Source organism: Vidua macroura, chromosome 2 (genome assembly GCF_024509145.1).
Source record: "Vidua macroura isolate BioBank_ID:100142 chromosome 2, ASM2450914v1, whole genome shotgun sequence".
Classification (NCBI taxonomy): domain Eukaryota; kingdom Metazoa; phylum Chordata; class Aves; order Passeriformes; family Viduidae; genus Vidua; species Vidua macroura.
Genome location: NC_071572.1, coordinates 117046771 through 117062844, shown reverse-complemented (window position 1 = coordinate 117062844; position 16074 = coordinate 117046771). Strand labels below are relative to the sequence as shown.

Genomic DNA, 16074 nt, shown 5'->3' with positions numbered 1-16074 from the left:
TCACCAGCACCGAAACCCAGCATTTTAAGACGCCACATTCCAAAAGATGCAGCTTCCTTCGGGGAAGCACCGCAGCCGGAGATGCTCAGCGCTCCGGCACCTCGTGAATTGGGTACCAAACCACCCGGGAGAGAAGAATTGCTTTAGAAAACTGTTACCTGGATAATCTTCCCGAGCCCCTGTGCCGCTGCCAGGGGAGGATCGGCACTGGCAGAGCCCGAGATCTGTGCACAAGCCCCAGAAAACCCCTCAGCACCCCTGGCCACCAAACCGGCTCAGCGAGAGAAGTTCCTAAGCACCGACGAAAGCAGAGGAGCCCAGAGCTCCCTTCCTCTGGCAAACCGACCGCAATAGCTTCGCCTCAGCCGCGGGGACATTCGGAAATCGTTTGCAAGGAGCTTTATAGAAAATAGACGACGGAGCGGGTGCAGCTTTCAATATATTTGCTCTAGGATATAGTAACAGGCACTAAAGCAAACACGGGCAGGGGAATTAGGGCGGGAGCTTCTGCTGGGCTCGTTTTAAATTACAAAGTGCCGAGACAGCCAGGTCTACGCTACATTCTAGAGTCAAAGGGCTGCCCCCGCGTGCCCCGGGGAACATGCACGCAGCCGGCGGAGGCGTTTCCTACAGCTGCATCGCCTTGTGCCTAGAACGAGCTGGAAATGTCGTTGAACAAAACCTAATGGATAACCGGGCTCGGAAAAGCACGTCGCTTCCCGGGGTGGGGGGAGCAGCTGGACGTGTTCTCCCCTTCGCAGCGAAAAGGGAAAAAAAAAAAAAAAAAAAAAAAAAAGAAACCAAGTTAAACTTTGCGCCTGTCAAATAGAAATCTAATAGGAAAGAGAGCTGTACATGGTGGAAGTCAAGTCCAGGCTCCAGGAACGTCCCGGAGGACAGTTTCAGGTACTGCCCGCGGCTTCCTGGGCTGCGCCAAGCGAACCGCGCCGGGGCCGCGCACCGGGAGCGCCGGGGCCGCGCACGCCGGCACCGCGCGGGGCCCGGCCGGGCTCGGGACCGTCCAGCCCGGAGCCCCGCGGGCTGGGAGAGGCCGCGGGCTGCGGGAGCCGCGCTGGGGCCGTCCCCGCGGAGCGGCCGCCGGGCCGGGGGGCGCCGTCAGAGGCCGGGCGTGCCGGCGCAGCGCGGCTCGGCGTCCTGCTCGTAGCGGTAGTGGTAGCCCTCCATCTGGTCGCGGCACGCCTCGCGCAGGTTGTGCAGCCAGCGCTTGATGCCGCGGCGGTTCAGGTAGAGCACCATGAGGAACACGACGCCGATGAGCGCCAGCACGATGCCGAAGAACACGTAGGAGGCGGTCTCCAGCTCGCCGGGCTCGCCGCCCTCGCTGCGGGCGCAGGCCAGCGCCTCGGGGCGCAGGCGCAGCAGCGCCGTGCCGCGCAGCCCCGGCGGCCCCGCGCAGCGCAGGCTCCGCGCGTCGAGCACGCGGGCGGCGGCGGCGCGCAGCCAGGCCACGAAGGGGCGCAGGCCGCAGTCGCAGCTCAGCGGGTTGGAGGCCAGGCTCAGGCGCAGCCCCCGCAGCTCCGGCGCGTCCAGGCTGCGCAGCTCGGCGGCCGCCAGCCGCCGCAGCGAGTTGTTCCGCAGGTCCAGCTCCTCCAGGCCGGGCGGCAGCAGGGCGGCCGGCAGCGCCTGCAGCGCGTTGCCCGCCAGCTCCAGGCGCCGCAGGCTGAGGTTGCGCATGGCCAGGGCGAGCTGCTCCTCCAGCGGGGCCGCCAGCAGCGCCTGGTTCAGCTGCAGCGTGCGCAGCAGCGGCACCCCGGCGAAGGCGCCGGCGGCCACCGAGAGCAGCGGGTTGTGGCTCAGGTCGAGGGTGCGCAGGGCGGGCAGGCCCTGCAGCGCCATGTCCTCGATGGTGCGGATGTTGTCGTGGCGCAGGCGGAGCAGGCGGAGGTCGCGCAGCGGGCGGGCGGCGAAGGCGGCGCGGGACAGCACGCTCAGGTTGCTGCCGGCGATGCTGAGGTTGTGCACGGCGGCCGGCAGCTCCCTGGGCGGCTCCTCCAGCCTCTCGTAGCGGCACTGCACCAGCTCCGGGGTGGCCACGCAGTAGCAGGCGGAGGGGCAGGCGGCGGGGGCGGCGGCGGGGGGCACGGCCAGCGGCAGCAGGGCGAGCCCCAGCCAGGGCAGCCAGCGCCCGCCGCCCGCCGGCCGCGCCTGCCTGCGGGCCATGCTGCCCGCGGGGGCATGCAGCGCCGCCGGGGGCCGGGGGGCCGGGGGCGTCGCTCCTGCCTCGCCGCAGCCCCCCCGGGGCCGAGCTGCCTCCGGCGCCGCGCCCGCACACGGCGGCTCTGCCGGCAGCGCCGGGCGCGCCGCTGCCCAAATCGGCCCGGGGAGGAGGGGGGGGGGGGGGCTGGAAGGGGAGGAGAGCGAGGAGGAGGAGAAGGAGGAGGAGGAAGAAGAGGAGGAGAAGGGGACAGGTTGGGGCTGCCCGGCGCCGCGCGATGGGCTGGGGAGCGCCGCGGGCGGCGGCCGTCGGGGGGAAGCCGAGCCGGGCTGGGCTGGGCCGAGCCGCGCTCGGCGCCGAACCCACCGAGCCCCCGCCGCCGCGGGGTCCTGGGGGCTGGACGGGGCTGCCGCGGTCCCCTTGCCGCCCGAGGAGGGACTGGGAGATGCCGCGGTCCCCGTCAAGCCCGGGGAGGATTTGGAGGCTGTCCCGGTCCTTTCCCAGCAAGGTGGGCGTTGGGGGGCTGCTGCGGGGTGCCCCCCCAGCCCCGGGGAGGGAATGGGGGCTGTCACGGGGTCTTTCCACCTCAGGGAGGACTCGGGGAATTACCTCAGACCCCTTCCATTCCAGGGAGGATCTGGGGGGTTGTCTCAGCTCGCCTCCAGCCGCGGAGGATCTAGGGGCTGTCCCACTCCCTTTCCAGCCCTGGGCCCCGTTCCCTGACCTTCCCCACAAGCCAGGCACCCCGCAGCCTCCCTGAACATTGCAGGGTTATCTCCCCCTGCTTCCAAGCCTGCTTGGTCCCCACCAGCATCCCGGGGGCACAGGGGGGGATCACAAGCCCATGGGCATGGAGGGTGGGGTTGGGGTGGGTATGGGATTTTTGGATGTTGGAGCGATGCACAACCAGGGACTGGGAGCGCTGTGCTCAGAGCCAGATGTAGCAGCAGTTGGATCCCCCTCAGTGCCTAAACAGCTCCGTGGGACTGAGCTGGGATCGCATTAAATAAACCCCATCCTGAGCACACAGAGCCTCAGAAAGGTTTGGGTTGGAACGGACCTTGAAGTGCAGCCAGTGCCACCCCCTGCCATGGGCAGGGACACCTTCCACTGTGCCAAGGTTTCTCCAAGCCCCGTCCAGCCCGGCCTGGGGCACTTCCAGGGATGGGAGTCTCGTGGATCTTGATTTTTCTCCTTCTCCCTGTCCTTATCTCTCATCCTGACCTTTTCCCTTCTTATTGGGGTTCCTTTCCCCAGAAGCTCTCCTGAATTTTACAGGGACCAGGTAAATTGTGGATGCTGCTATGACTGGGTGGCTTGAGCTGCTGCTGACCACCCTGTGCTGCACTCCCAGAAATTGGGCAAACTCTGTTTTTGTATTTAAAGTGACGGTGTCTGACAGCAGGCAGAGAAATCAAGGAAGCTTGTGGAAGGGTGGGGGAGAGAAAGAGGCTTGGGAACATGCCAGATAACTGTGTGCCATCACATACCGAAGTGTGGGGCAGCATCCACGGCGGAGGAGTGGGGAGAGCCAGGTGTGCAGTGGGTCGTGCTGAGCCAGCACTGCAGCACTCCCAGATGGAGCCTCCTCTCTCCCAAAATAGCACTTTGCAGCCCATTTATCACCTTTAATTGCTATGTATAAAGAATTGATAGCGCTCTGGAAGACAAGGCAGTGGGTGGGTGAGGTTAGGCCAGGTGAACCAGGTCCTGGCAAGTCTCAGCAGCCGGGCTGAGGAGATCCCGGCATCTCTCAGTCCTTCTCCAGGCTCCTCGGACAAGGAGCTGCCACGACAAAAGACAGGCACCTTCCCTCCCGATCCAAAAGCCATAAAACACGGCGGCTGAGTGACGTTAGAGGGTGTGGGAGAGCATGAGGCTCTCTGCAGCTGACCCCTTTGACTTTGAAGGGTGGGGATGCTCCAGGGTTTGGAGGGGAAGGGTGTTCCAGGGCCACTTTGGGGACGTGGGGGCTCTTGCCTGGTGGCACCACGGTGACTTCCTTGCCTGCTGCAAACACCCTGGACTTCCCCAGGGATGGCTGGGGGTGGTGAAGCCGCACACCCAGCTCAGCAGAGCTGTGAGCCTCTGGGGAGCCGGGGCTGTGCCAGTGTGTGCAGCAGTTCCCGAGGTGCCAGCATCCACCACCAGGTTGAGGGTACTCGTTCCCGGCTGCCAGTGGTCATGCTGGAACCTGGAGCCCCTCAAACACGCTGTGAACAGACCTTCAAACCCCTGGTGGGTTTGGATCGATTTGAGAGCCTCCTCCACCATCCCCCCCAGCCATAATTCTGCATTTGAAGCAGCATTGAAGACTTCCTGTGGTTAAAGGCCGGGAGACTGCGTCTGCCATTGCCATGTCTCAGGATGAGATTAGGTCAGGCTGATGTGATTTGTTCCTACAATTCCATACAGACCATTGCTCATTGCCTTGTTACCTTCTGGATGCAAGGAGAATTGATTCCTTGTCCCATGTCTTTGGTGACTGCTGTCAGGCCACCTGCTCTGTGACATTGCTGCTCTTTGCCCCTCGTCAGTGGTGGCCCAGGTTATTTTTGGTTTTGCACCCTGGGAATGTGCAAGCACAGCTCTGGTTCCTCTCCCACCGTGTCCCACACTGTTGTTTTTTTTTTTTGCTGCTGATGCTGCTCTTGTTTGCAGATGGCTTTTTAGTGAAGGCTGGAACAAAAAGACAGTGAATGCTTTGGCTGGTTCCTTCTAGTGGTAGAGGGCATCGTTCCTTCCCTCTCCATCCCTCTCTGTTTCCTGCTGCTGCAAACTGAGGCTGAGGGATCTCCTCATCCTCCTCTGGGCAGAGAATGGATGGAGAGCAGCCCTGAGGAGAAGAACCTGGGGGGTGTTGGTGGCTGAAAAACTGGACATGAGCCAGCCCAGAAACCCTGGGCTGATCCCCCAGCCTGGGCAGCAGGAGAGGGGGACCCCACCTGCAGAGCTGCCCCAGCCCTGGGGACACAGCAGCAGCACCTGGAGCTGCTGCAGAGAGCCCAGAGGAGGCTCCAGAGCTGCTCCAGGGCTGGAGCCAGGCTGGGAGAGCTGGGGGTGCTCACCTGGGGAGGAGAAGGCTCCAGGGAGAGCTCAGAGGGCTAAAGGGGCCTGAAGGGGCTCCAGGAGAGCTGGAGAGGGACTGGGGACAAGGGATGGAGGGACAGGACAAGGGGAATGGACTCAGGCTGACAGAGTAGGCTTAGATTTGATATTAGGAAGGAATTCCTCCCTGTGAGGGGGGTGAGGCCCTGGTACAGGTGCCCAGAGCAGCAGCAGGGGAATCCAGGGATTCCTCTGGATCACTGAAGTGTCCAAGGCCAGATTGGACAGGACTTGGAGCAGCCTGGGACAGTGGAAGGTGTCCCTGCCAACACTGCAGCATTTGAACCCAGCATTAACCTTTGCCCAGGCAATGCTGGCAGCAGCATCCTTTAAAACCCACACCTGTGGCACTAGAACTGCTCATTTCCCTGCAGGAGCGTGCTTGGGAAAATGCTGGAAAATAAGGAATATTTTTTTCAACGTTTCCCACATAAAACTGTTGGAAATGACATTCCTTTAACTTAAAAAAAAAACCTTCCACCTGTGTTTGCAGAGGTTTGGCTCTGATGTCCTGGTTTTGCTTTGTCCCAGGTGATTTCTTTCCCTCCCTTGCTCACACCGTCTTGGGATTACAAAAGGTTTAGTAGAAATCGGCTTTTAAGCCAAGATGGGAGAGTCCCGAGGCGCAGGAAGATGGAGGCCAACTCCCAGATTTTGTGTCTTACTCCAGGGATGGTGCTGGGGCTGGAGGTCAGGCTGGGCCTGCCTGCTCCCACGGCCAGCCTGTTTCCCTGTGCCCTGGCAGAAATTGCCTTCCCCAGCACCAGCAGATAAAAAGTGGGCAATAAAAGCCAGGCCAGGCCGGGCTGACAAAAGCAGATGGGGACGGCACGTCCCTGTGGGTTGTGGCTGGCCATGGTTATCCCTGCAGGAAGAGCTCATCCCTGGGATTGGCAGAGGCCCACTGCTGGCTGGATGCTCCACACCGCCTCCGTTTCCCTCTCCACAGCTCCCGTGTCCGCGTGTCCCAGCTGGCAGCAGCCAGGTCCCATCTGTCACTTGGGGAACGGGGTGGCTCCTTCTGGTAGCTCAGGCCCCGTCAGTGCCACTGCTGCAGCCCCACTAATGGATTCCTCGAGCTAATCCAGGGAGCCGGCTGGAAGTGGCCGCGGCTGAGCCGCTCGGTGCGTCTTTTCAGATGGTATCGAGCCTTTTGCGTTTGAACATTGCATTTGCAGACTGGCAAAGGCAGCTGCAGGTGGGCAGGGCCAGGGCGCTGCTCCCCCTGGTCACAGCCCTGCTGGGAGCTGGTTCCTGCGGAGCGGTGGAGGGGACGAGGGAGGGCAGTGAATCAGCACCCCCTGGGTGACCTGGGGTCACCGGGGTGGTTTTCCACCCCAGATCGGTGGAACCCTGCAGTGCTGGGCTGTGCTGCCTTCCCTGGGCATGAGGCTGCCCAAAGCCAGGCTCGGCTTTGCTGTGTCCAGGGCCCAAGGGGGAAAACGCCACCCCAGCCCAGCAGGGAAACAACAAATCCCTCATGCAAAGCCACAGGATCCAGCAGGGGAGGGAGGGATGGCCCCTCTGGAGTGTCACCCAGAGCCCAGGGGCTGTTTGACTGCTCCGTTCAAACCACGGCGTCCGAAGGAGAGGGCACCCTCTCCCCAGCCGCCCGCAGAGCCCCGTGTGTGCTGGTAATGCTCTATAAATACATCAGCAATAAATAATGGATAACCTGGATGGGCATTAAAGTGTAAACAGGAGGTGAAGGGCTCTCTCCCATTACCGCTCCCCCGAGAGCCACGCGCATCCCTCTCTCCGAGTCCGCCTTGATGCTGCTCCAACTGCAGAGCCCTTAGTCACAGCAGGGACAATATCATAGATCAGTGGCTCCAGAGTTGGCAAAAACAAACCAAAAATAGTCCGGAGGGCAGAGTCTTCCTCCCGATGGCCTGCTGGATTTGCCTGCATCAGCGTTTTTGCCCGTGGTGCTCCTCTGCCTGCATGGGCTGACCCTCCCAAGGAGTCAGAGCCCTCTCCCTGGCGCACAGCTTGGGAGTGCCCCTGATCTGGGAGGTTTTATCCCCCTTGGATGCAGCCGAAGTGTTGAGCCATGCCGGCTGACATGGTCCCCAAAAGTCACTGCCCTGTGGCTGAAGGTGGCCCCATTCCCAAGCCGGGGGGGATTGTCCCCATCACCATGGTGCCCATGCCCACAGATGGTCCAAGGGGGTGGCATGGACACCCACCTGATGTGCAGAGAGGCAAGGGGATTAAATGAATTTATGGATGTGACATGGGATCATCTCCTTCATGGGAGAAGACTTGTGCTGGGAGTTGAAGGAGGGGCTGGTCAGAGTCAGGCAGGGTTTGCACAGCAGGGGGGTCCCGTGCTGCTTGCAAAGGGTCCTGAACCCCAGATAAAAGCAAACCTTGCTGGTACCACCCTTTAAGGATATATCCCAGGGCCCACCATCCTCCTGGAGAGGAGAACAGGGCTTGGAAAACCAGCTGGCTGCTCTCCTCCTGCAGCCTCGCTCTGCCAGAGTGGGCATTAATTCATCACCCGGCTGCAAACAGCTCAGGAGCAGCTCTGCTTCGGGAGAGAGGAAAGGGGTGAGCCCTTCATCTGCCCAGCTTTCCCGGGAGCCTCACACGGAGCCGCGGAGCGGGACCTGGGAGCTGTGCCAGGCTCAGGGTCAGGCACCGGCAAATCCGGCGTGTCACGGTCTGCTTGGGCTCCTTCCTCTGCGAGGGGCTCTGGCCGTGAGCCCGGCCAGCCAGAGTGCCCCAGGGCGGGCAGCAGCCAGGCTGGGCTCGGCAGCTTCGGGAATGGGCTGGCAGCAGCGGCTGGGGACGGGAACGGGGCACTGCCAACGTGTCCCCTTTCCCCTTTCCCCTTTCCCCTTTCCCCTTTCCCCTTTCCGAGGGCTGGCCGAAGCGGGGGGCTGCTGACCTGGACATCCTGGTGTCGTGGTTCCTCTGGATCCTCTCCCTCTGCTCTGCCCTTGTGAGACCCTGCCTGGAGCCCTGTGCACAGTTCTGGTGCCCCAACACAGGAATAAGGACATGGAAGTGCTGGAGCAAGGCCAGAGGAGGCCACAGAGTTAATAAGGGGAGTGAGGGTGGGCAGGCCCTGGCTCGGGTGCCCAGAGCAGCTGGGGCTGCCCCTGGATCCCTGGCAGTGCCCAAGGCCAGGCTGGACACTGGGGCTGGGAGCAGCCTGGGACAGTGGGAGGTGTCCCTGCCCAGGGCAGGGGTGGCACTGGATGATCTTTAAGGCCCTTTCTGACCCAAACCATTCTGGGATTCTGTGATTTGTGTTTTTGAGCTGCTAAAAGCAGAAGAAAAACATCCCCATAAAATGTCATGCACATTGTATTTCCTGGATCTCCCCCAGCCATCCCAACGCCAGGGCCAGTCTGCAATGGCAAGGGAGTATCTGTTTAATAAGACAACCTAGGCCATGAAGATACATTCCAAAAGGATAATAAACCGGATTGCTGGAGTGCAGGGAACAGGCACCTCTGTCCATCACTGATCCCCCTCTCCCACCCTCCTCCCTGAGCCCTTCAGGCCTGTTTATCTTCCTGCATTTCTTTGGAGAGCTGCCATCTCCTGCTTTTCAGGGTTCAAGTCCGCTTGCAGAGTAGAAGGTGTGGGTTGGGGGCCACGCTGGTGCTGAGAAGAGGCTGAGCAGGACGGCAGTGGAGCCCATGGGGGAGCTGCCCCGGAGCCACTCAGGACTGAGCTTTGTTCCCAGGTGGTGGCTGATGCAGAGCTGCTTGAGCATCCCAAATTCTCCAGCCAAGTGGAAGCCAAGGGGGTGATGCAGTCAGAGAGCAGGCAGCTGACGGGCTGCTGAGCTCCCTCCACAGCTCCAGCATGTGCTTCCCTGGGTATTCTTCACTGCCAGCCAGCTGAGCTCGTCACTACACCGAGCAAATGGAAAAATATAAATTTCCCCAAGCTTGGAACTGGGGGACGGTCACAATTACTCACACTGGAGCTGGCAATTAATAATGGAGATCTGACAAATGACACGCTCACCTGGGATAGTGCACAGCACCTGGAGAATATTAAATTAACGCTCACAGACACCCTGAGCTTGGAGCTGTGAAGTCCTGGTTTTGACACCTGTTGGCAGAGCTGAACTCAGAGCTCCTCCTGTGGGCATGGTGAGGGCAGGACGGAGAATTCCTCAGGGAATTTCTGTTCTCCAGCTGCTGAAGCACTGTGATAGGACCTGGTTTTGCATTATTCAGGTGACATAAATAATCTCCTGAGTCTAGAGGGAAAAAAAAGGGCAGGCATGGCCTTGCCAAGGCTCCTTTTTGCAGAAGGTGACTGGGGGTAACCCTCACCAGTCCCAGTCCTGCTCTGGACATGGACTGGGAAAATGTGGCCATGTGCAAAGAAGAGCACGAGGTGTGGGTGTCCCACAGTCCCCAAAACCCCCACATTATAGCTCAGCCTTTTCCCCTCATCTCCCGTGGGCACCAGCCCTTTCATGGGGTTAGGTTCTACCTGGGGACGGTGTGTGTGCAGCATCCAGCAGCTCCTCTGCAGGGAACCTGGCCCCAGCAGGGAGCTTTATGGTGAGTTCCTCCTGAATCCCTGAGGAACTGAAAACTCCCACGCATTGGTGACGATTCCTGAGCCACGACAGAGCTCGCTGGGATGTGTCGAAGTCCTGCCTGCAGAGGGGATGCTCGGGGGGAGAAGCAGAGGCCAGTGCTCAGCAGGATTATAAATAACTTGCCGTGGGGACCTTCCAGCTTCCCTGCTGTGGCACGGCCGTAAATAACGTGCTTTGGGAAGCACCGGTGCATTAGTGAGGGCTGTAAAGCACCGGGGCCTTGGCTGGGCACTGCTGGCCAAAACGGCAGCAAAAACCCAGCCACAAAAATGCATCCCATTTTCTTCTGCGAAGCACAGCAATCTGCTGGCTCAAAGTGCACTTTAGGAGATTGATGAACTAAAGCCCAAAACGGGCAAAAGACCTCCAAAGCTTCCTGGGGCTGGGCTGAGGCAGAGCCTTGGATCCTCTCCCTGTGCTGCTCCTCACTCAGCGGGGGCTTTCCTCTGCCACCCTGGGCAGGGCAGCACAGGTGGCACCCGAGCAGAACGCTGCAGCCAGAAGTCGTGCAGAAGAAAATGCAGACAAGGCAGGTGATAACATCTGGTAAATGATCCTTCTCTAATTGCTGTTTTATGGTGGTTGGATGGCTGGTGTATAAAACCCCAACAAGCTTCATCAAGGTTGCAGTGAGAAGCAAAGGGCTGCTCTGAGGCTGCTGCGTGGGAGGGGGGGCAAGGAGAGCTCCCAGCTTCTGACTTTTCAAAGGCATTTTCCGAGTCACCTTCCCGGGGATCAGCCCTGGGAGCCGAGGGAGACATCACCTGTGCAGGGCCCCTGCACCAGGGAGGGCAGGTACCTCTGAGCAGCCCCAAAGAGCTCCCCAAACGCTGGGCTTAGAACAGAGGGTTTTGTAAAAAAACCACCACATGAACAAGCCGGGTGTGGTCCTGTCCAGAGGTGTCATTAATTTCAGAGCTGCTGGAAGCACTTGAGTCTGGTGATGCCCCGAGGGACCAGCTGGCCCAGGAGCAGAGCCAGCTCCACTGCCAGCTCCATCCTCAGCCAGGGGCTGTTGCACGCAGGGAATGGGAGCAGGGAGAGCCACGTCCCTGTGCTGGCTGTTGGGGATGCATGGCTGTCCCTGGTCCTTGTTCTGGGCAGGGAATTGTTTGGCCTCAGGCAGCCCTGCTCCTCTCCCAGCTGCAATCACCTCTCCCCTGGCACCTTCTCCTTGGGCTGCTCCAAGGACGGGGGTGGGAAGCAGCTGTTTCTGCCCGAGGAATCTGCCCAGCCCCTGTTGGCCAGGGTTGTCCCACCCATCTGCCCTGGAGAGAAGCTTTTTTCCACGTACCAGGGTGTCAGGTCCTGCTCAAAGCCATGATCTCTGCTGAGGAAGCTCTCCCTCCTGCCCAGCACTGGCCCGTGTTGGTCCCTGGCCCTCTCTCCAGAGCATCCCTCTCCCACCTTGCCACACTCATCGCTGTCCCCAGGGCTGGAAGGGGTCACTCACCCATGAGGACCCCAGGACACGGTCCCCAGGGGCAGCCCTGGTGGGTTGTTTCCACCTGGCACCAGAGACCTGCCACCAGCTGTGGTGGCTCTTGTTTACTGGGCTGAGGCCTGCAAAAGATTAGGAGAAAACAGATGGCTCCTAATTGGCAGTGCAGCTTACTTCCTGCTCTCCAGAGAAACCATTAAATTAAGGCTTAAATCAAACTTCGTACAAGTTAGGAGGCTGCTTGTAATTATTTCAAAATCTAGACAGATTTAAGGGCCTGGATTAAGGCTCTGTTTACTGTAATGAATGAAAAATGCCTGCTCTGTCCTGTTAGGCTGAGCAGCAAAGCGTTGAAGTGCTGGAAATGGGACCAGCAAAATCCTCAGGCTCTGATGACTGAAGTTTTGGGGCAAAGCAGGAGGTCGTGGACTTTGGCCAGGCTTTTCTGAGAGAGTAGACCTGTGATGGGGCTGCTGAGGAGCACACAGCTCCCTCTGGGACATAGTGACACCGTCAGGAGGCTCTGGACATCCATGGGGAGTCACAGCGTGGTTCAGGACTGAGCAAACTCTTGGGGTAATTGTAATTGAAACTGAACGCAGCTCAGTTAAGAGAAACAAAATTTAATAAGCTGACCAGCTAGGGCTGATTAAAGGGAGTGATGCCTCTGCATCTCCCATGAGCATCTCCCACTGGAGCAGCATAGATTGGCAGCTGCTCCAAGGATAAAAAAGCATAAGCCCATGTGTCTGGGACACAGCCGTGTCACCTGTGATCCCTTAAAAAATTCTCCCCGAAGTGAGAGGTTTTTGTTGTCTGTCCTAAAAAACCAACACACCTGCAGCTCTGACCAAGAAATGTCTGGAACTTCTCTAGCTCCCAACCCAGCCATGATGGAACTTCTCTCAAGCCCTCCTCAATAACCCACACAGGGACCGGATTCACCTCTCAGCAGGAAAAATGCCTCTTGCTAATGACACTGCTTCTAGAGCTCCCGACAGGAGAAGGGCCACACCACGTGTCCTGCCTCCTCCAAGGTCTCTCCTGGGGCATGGCGAGCTGGCCAAGCATCCTTCCACGGAGCTGGGAGGGAGAGGTGCCACAGTCCCTGTGCAGCAAGCTGTTACCAAGCTGTGGCACCTCTGGGGACAGCGGCTGGCTGGCTGGCACATGCTGAGGGTCTCCCTGCTGGCCCCAGCCTGGGCTGGCTCCCCTGGAGCTGATTCCGTGCTGAAGGAAAGGTTGTGCAGGAGACCCTGGAGTATGAGGTGGGAAGGGGCCTCAGGGATCATTTTCTGGGACAAGACAGCCCAGCACCCCTACAGATGAATCTTGAAAGTGTCCAGAGTTGAGGAATCCTCTGCTTCTCTGGGGAGATTATGCCAATGGCTGGTTCTTCTCACTGAGAAAAATTATCCTCTTGTGTCTAGCTGGAATATCCCCAGGAAAAAAAAAAAACAAACCTGCCCTTACCCCTCATCTTTTCTGTCCAAGGGAATCTCCATCTTCTCAGTAGCCACCCCAGAATATGGGGAAAACGTTCCTCTGTTCTCAAGGCTGGACAAACCCGGGGCTCTCAGCCTTTCCTCACCTGGCAGCTTTCCCAGTCCTTGGGTCATCTCTGGGGCCCTTCTCTGGGCCCCCTCCCACACCTTTTCTGTACTGCATGTCCCAAAGCTGAGCGCCGTGTTCCAGGAGTGGCCTGGCCAGTGCTGAGCGGGATAATGACTCCTCTGTCTCAGCTGGAGATGCCCTGGCTGGCAGGGTCCCATTCTGTGCCCAGCCCGTTCCCAGGGCTGACCCACAGATGCTCCAGTGCGGGGAAGGAGCTGACACATTTCTGTGCATTCCAGGGAGGGTGGTGATGCCCCACGCGTGGGCACCGAGTCCCTGATAATTTCCTAGCAACCTAGGAAAGTATTGATTGTGCCAAGCAGCACATTCATGCTTCATCTCAGAGTGAAAAATTCGGTGCTGCCATGCAGTAAATTCAGCAAAGCATTCACAATTAATGCACAGTTCCTGGCCAGGCCTTCTGGATAGCCTGCCACGACTGATTGATGGTTGGAATTCTGCTAACTGCTTTAAGGAGCAAATTAAGGAGCAAGTTAAAATATCTGTGCTTTGGGCATGGAAAAACAGCCTCACTGAGTGAGCTGCAAGATCACGTTAGTCTAGACAGGCCTTTTGGCTGCCTCTGTAGGAGTTTTATCTTCATCCATCCCTGTCAGCCCCACAGAAGAGGAACAACACCCACGGGCACGTGCAAAGGGTCAATTCTTGCTCCCATAGGAGGATTTTTAGTGAAGTGAAAGCTGGAGGTGCACCAGACCTCACAGCAAGAGCTAAATAAATCCCCTGGAAAGCAAATGGCTCAAGGAAAGAGTGCCTGCTAAATGGAGCAGCAAATACCAGTATCAATATCCGCGGGTGATCCCTCCTTCCTTCTCTTCATGGAAAGGAAGTCAGGTGGAGCAGCTGCTGGAGAGGAGGAGGGAAATGTGGAGCTTTAAGGAGCAAGATCCCTTCAGGAAACACCTCTGGGAGATGAAAAGGGCTTTGTACAGAGCAGACATGCAAAAGGCAGGGCAGGGGTAGGGGTGCCTTGTTTGCAGCTGAGAGGACTCTGCCAGCCCCATCTCCTGGGACCCAGCTCTGCTTAAAAACCTCTCCCAGCTCTGCAGGAGCTGCAGTCGATGGGTACACACTGAGAGAGTGGAAGCTGAGACTGGATATTATGAAGAAATTCTCTACTGTGAGGGTGGTGAGATAGTGGAACAGGTTGCTCAGGGAGGCTATGGACCTGGGCAAAACCTTGATCAAGCTGGTCTGCTGGGAGGTGTCCCTGCTCTTGAGCAGCCACCAAGAGGGGCTCACTCAGCCTGTTTATACATTCCAAAGGCTTTGCTGCTATTCCCGTTCCGCTTTGACAATGGCCACGTTCAGCTGGATGGCAAATCCAGGAGGGGAAGCTGTGTAACCCCGGCTCAGTGAGGTGTGTCTGCAGGAAAGGCGGGCAGAGGATGTTTAGGGAGCGCAGAAAATCCCGGTGGTGTTGCAGAGCATGCACAGAAGGGGCTCTGAGAGCCCACTGGAAATCAAGTGGCATTATGGCATGGATAAGCAAGTGGGGGGGAATAAAAAGGCCTGCATATTATAAAGAGGGATGAGGAGGAAGGGAGCAATTCACAGTGGGAATGAAAGTGCTGCATCAGCCTGACAGCCCCAGCAGCAGCCGGAGGGATTGATCTGTGTGCTTGCTGGGAAATGTGCCTCTGTCCCAAAGGAGGCTCCCCTGGGCACAGCGCCCTCCCCGGAGCTCTGGGCATGCAGAAATGCCGGGTGCAGAACACCTCTCTGGGCAGGATGGAGGGAACAGCCCCCTCTGCAGAGAGGATGCTCCACACAGGCCGGGAGGTGCTGCATTGGCCTCTGCAAAACTGCCTGGGCTTAGGTCGGAAGAGACCCTAAAAATCATCTTGTTCCACCCCCTGCCGTGGGCAGGGACACCTTCCACTATCCCAGGCTGCTCCAAGCCTGTGCCAGGGCCTCTCCTCCCTCCCAGCCAGGAATTCCTTCCCAACATCCCATCCATCCCTGCCCTCTGGCAGTGGGAGCCATTCCCTGGGTCCTGTCCCTCCATCCCTTGTCCCCAGTTCCTCTCCAGCTCTCCTGGAGCCCCTTTAGGCCCTGCAAGGGCTCTGAGCTCTCCCTGGAGCCTTCTCCTCTCCAGGTGAGCACCTCCAGCTCTCCCAGACACCCGAGGCAGAGATAGTGAGGGGGAAAACAGAGCAGGTAAGTGGATTGAAAAATGTATGGCTCCTGCACAAGAATGGGTGAAAAGCCCCTTTGGGGTCAGGAGAGGAAATGCTGGGATGACTGCACTTGTCTGTGCTGCTGCTGTTGTGGGAAGGTGACCCTGCTGCCAGGCACTGCAGAGTTAAACAACTTTGCTAGCTCGTGACATAGAAATATGATCCATCTGGGGAAAAGCCGTGCTTTTACAGCCGTAGCATCGCAGCGTGACATTCTGGAGCTTCAGCATTCCCCTGGCAGTGGCTGGGTAAATGCCACTGCTGGTAAAGTCTGACGACCTCTCTGGAAACTCGGGGGCAGTTGTACGGTCTTGGAGGAGGGCTTTGAGAGCCTCAGCCCCTGCAGCAAAGGGCCCAAATTCTGACCACCACATACGGAACAGCAGCTGTGTCCCAGGCAATATTCCAGTGCTTCCAGCTGACTGCTACACTTCCCTCAACACTGCGGATGTCAACCAGCAGAGCACGTCGTGATCTGTTGCTGTACAGCATTTGTAGTGCACAAAGGAAGAGCTGGGAAAAAGCTTCGGCATTAAGAAAAGGGAATGAACCTGCTCAGTGTCTGGTGTGCACGTGGAGAGGCACGGAGTGTGCCCCAGGTGCTGGGGAATTTAGATTTGTTAGCAGCCATGACTTGTTAATGAATTTCCCTGCATTATCTGTCAGGAGCCGACTGCGACTTCGTTATCTTTGCTCGTGATGTGGGATCACTGCCGAGTTATTTCGTGCTCCTTGATGGCTCTGGGCTGTCAGAGCTTTCCTTGTGGAGATCACAGCTCCCTGTGGAGCTGCTTGCAGTGACCCTGCCCCTCCCTGCCTCAGTGACAGTCCCACAGCAGAGGGGGGTGCTACTGTGGACCCCGGTGAGGGGCACCACTGCTTTCTTCCTGACAGGCGGATTAGGGACATTGCAGAGGATGCAAAGATTTAACCACTTACTGGCTGTCCGAGTCCA

The 16074-nt window shown here is 58.6% G+C and overlaps 1 protein-coding gene across 1 annotated transcript; it reads right to left on the bottom strand.

Moving 5' to 3' along the window:
- Positions 1-1031: 1031 nt before the first annotated feature.
- TPBGL (trophoblast glycoprotein like) lies at positions 1032-2181 on the bottom strand. Its single transcript, XM_053970536.1, has one exon. It carries the CDS (start codon positions 2179-2181, stop codon positions 1117-1119), a length of 1065 nt encoding a protein of 354 aa, XP_053826511.1. The 3' UTR covers positions 1032-1116.
- Positions 2182-16074: the final 13893 nt, after the last annotated feature.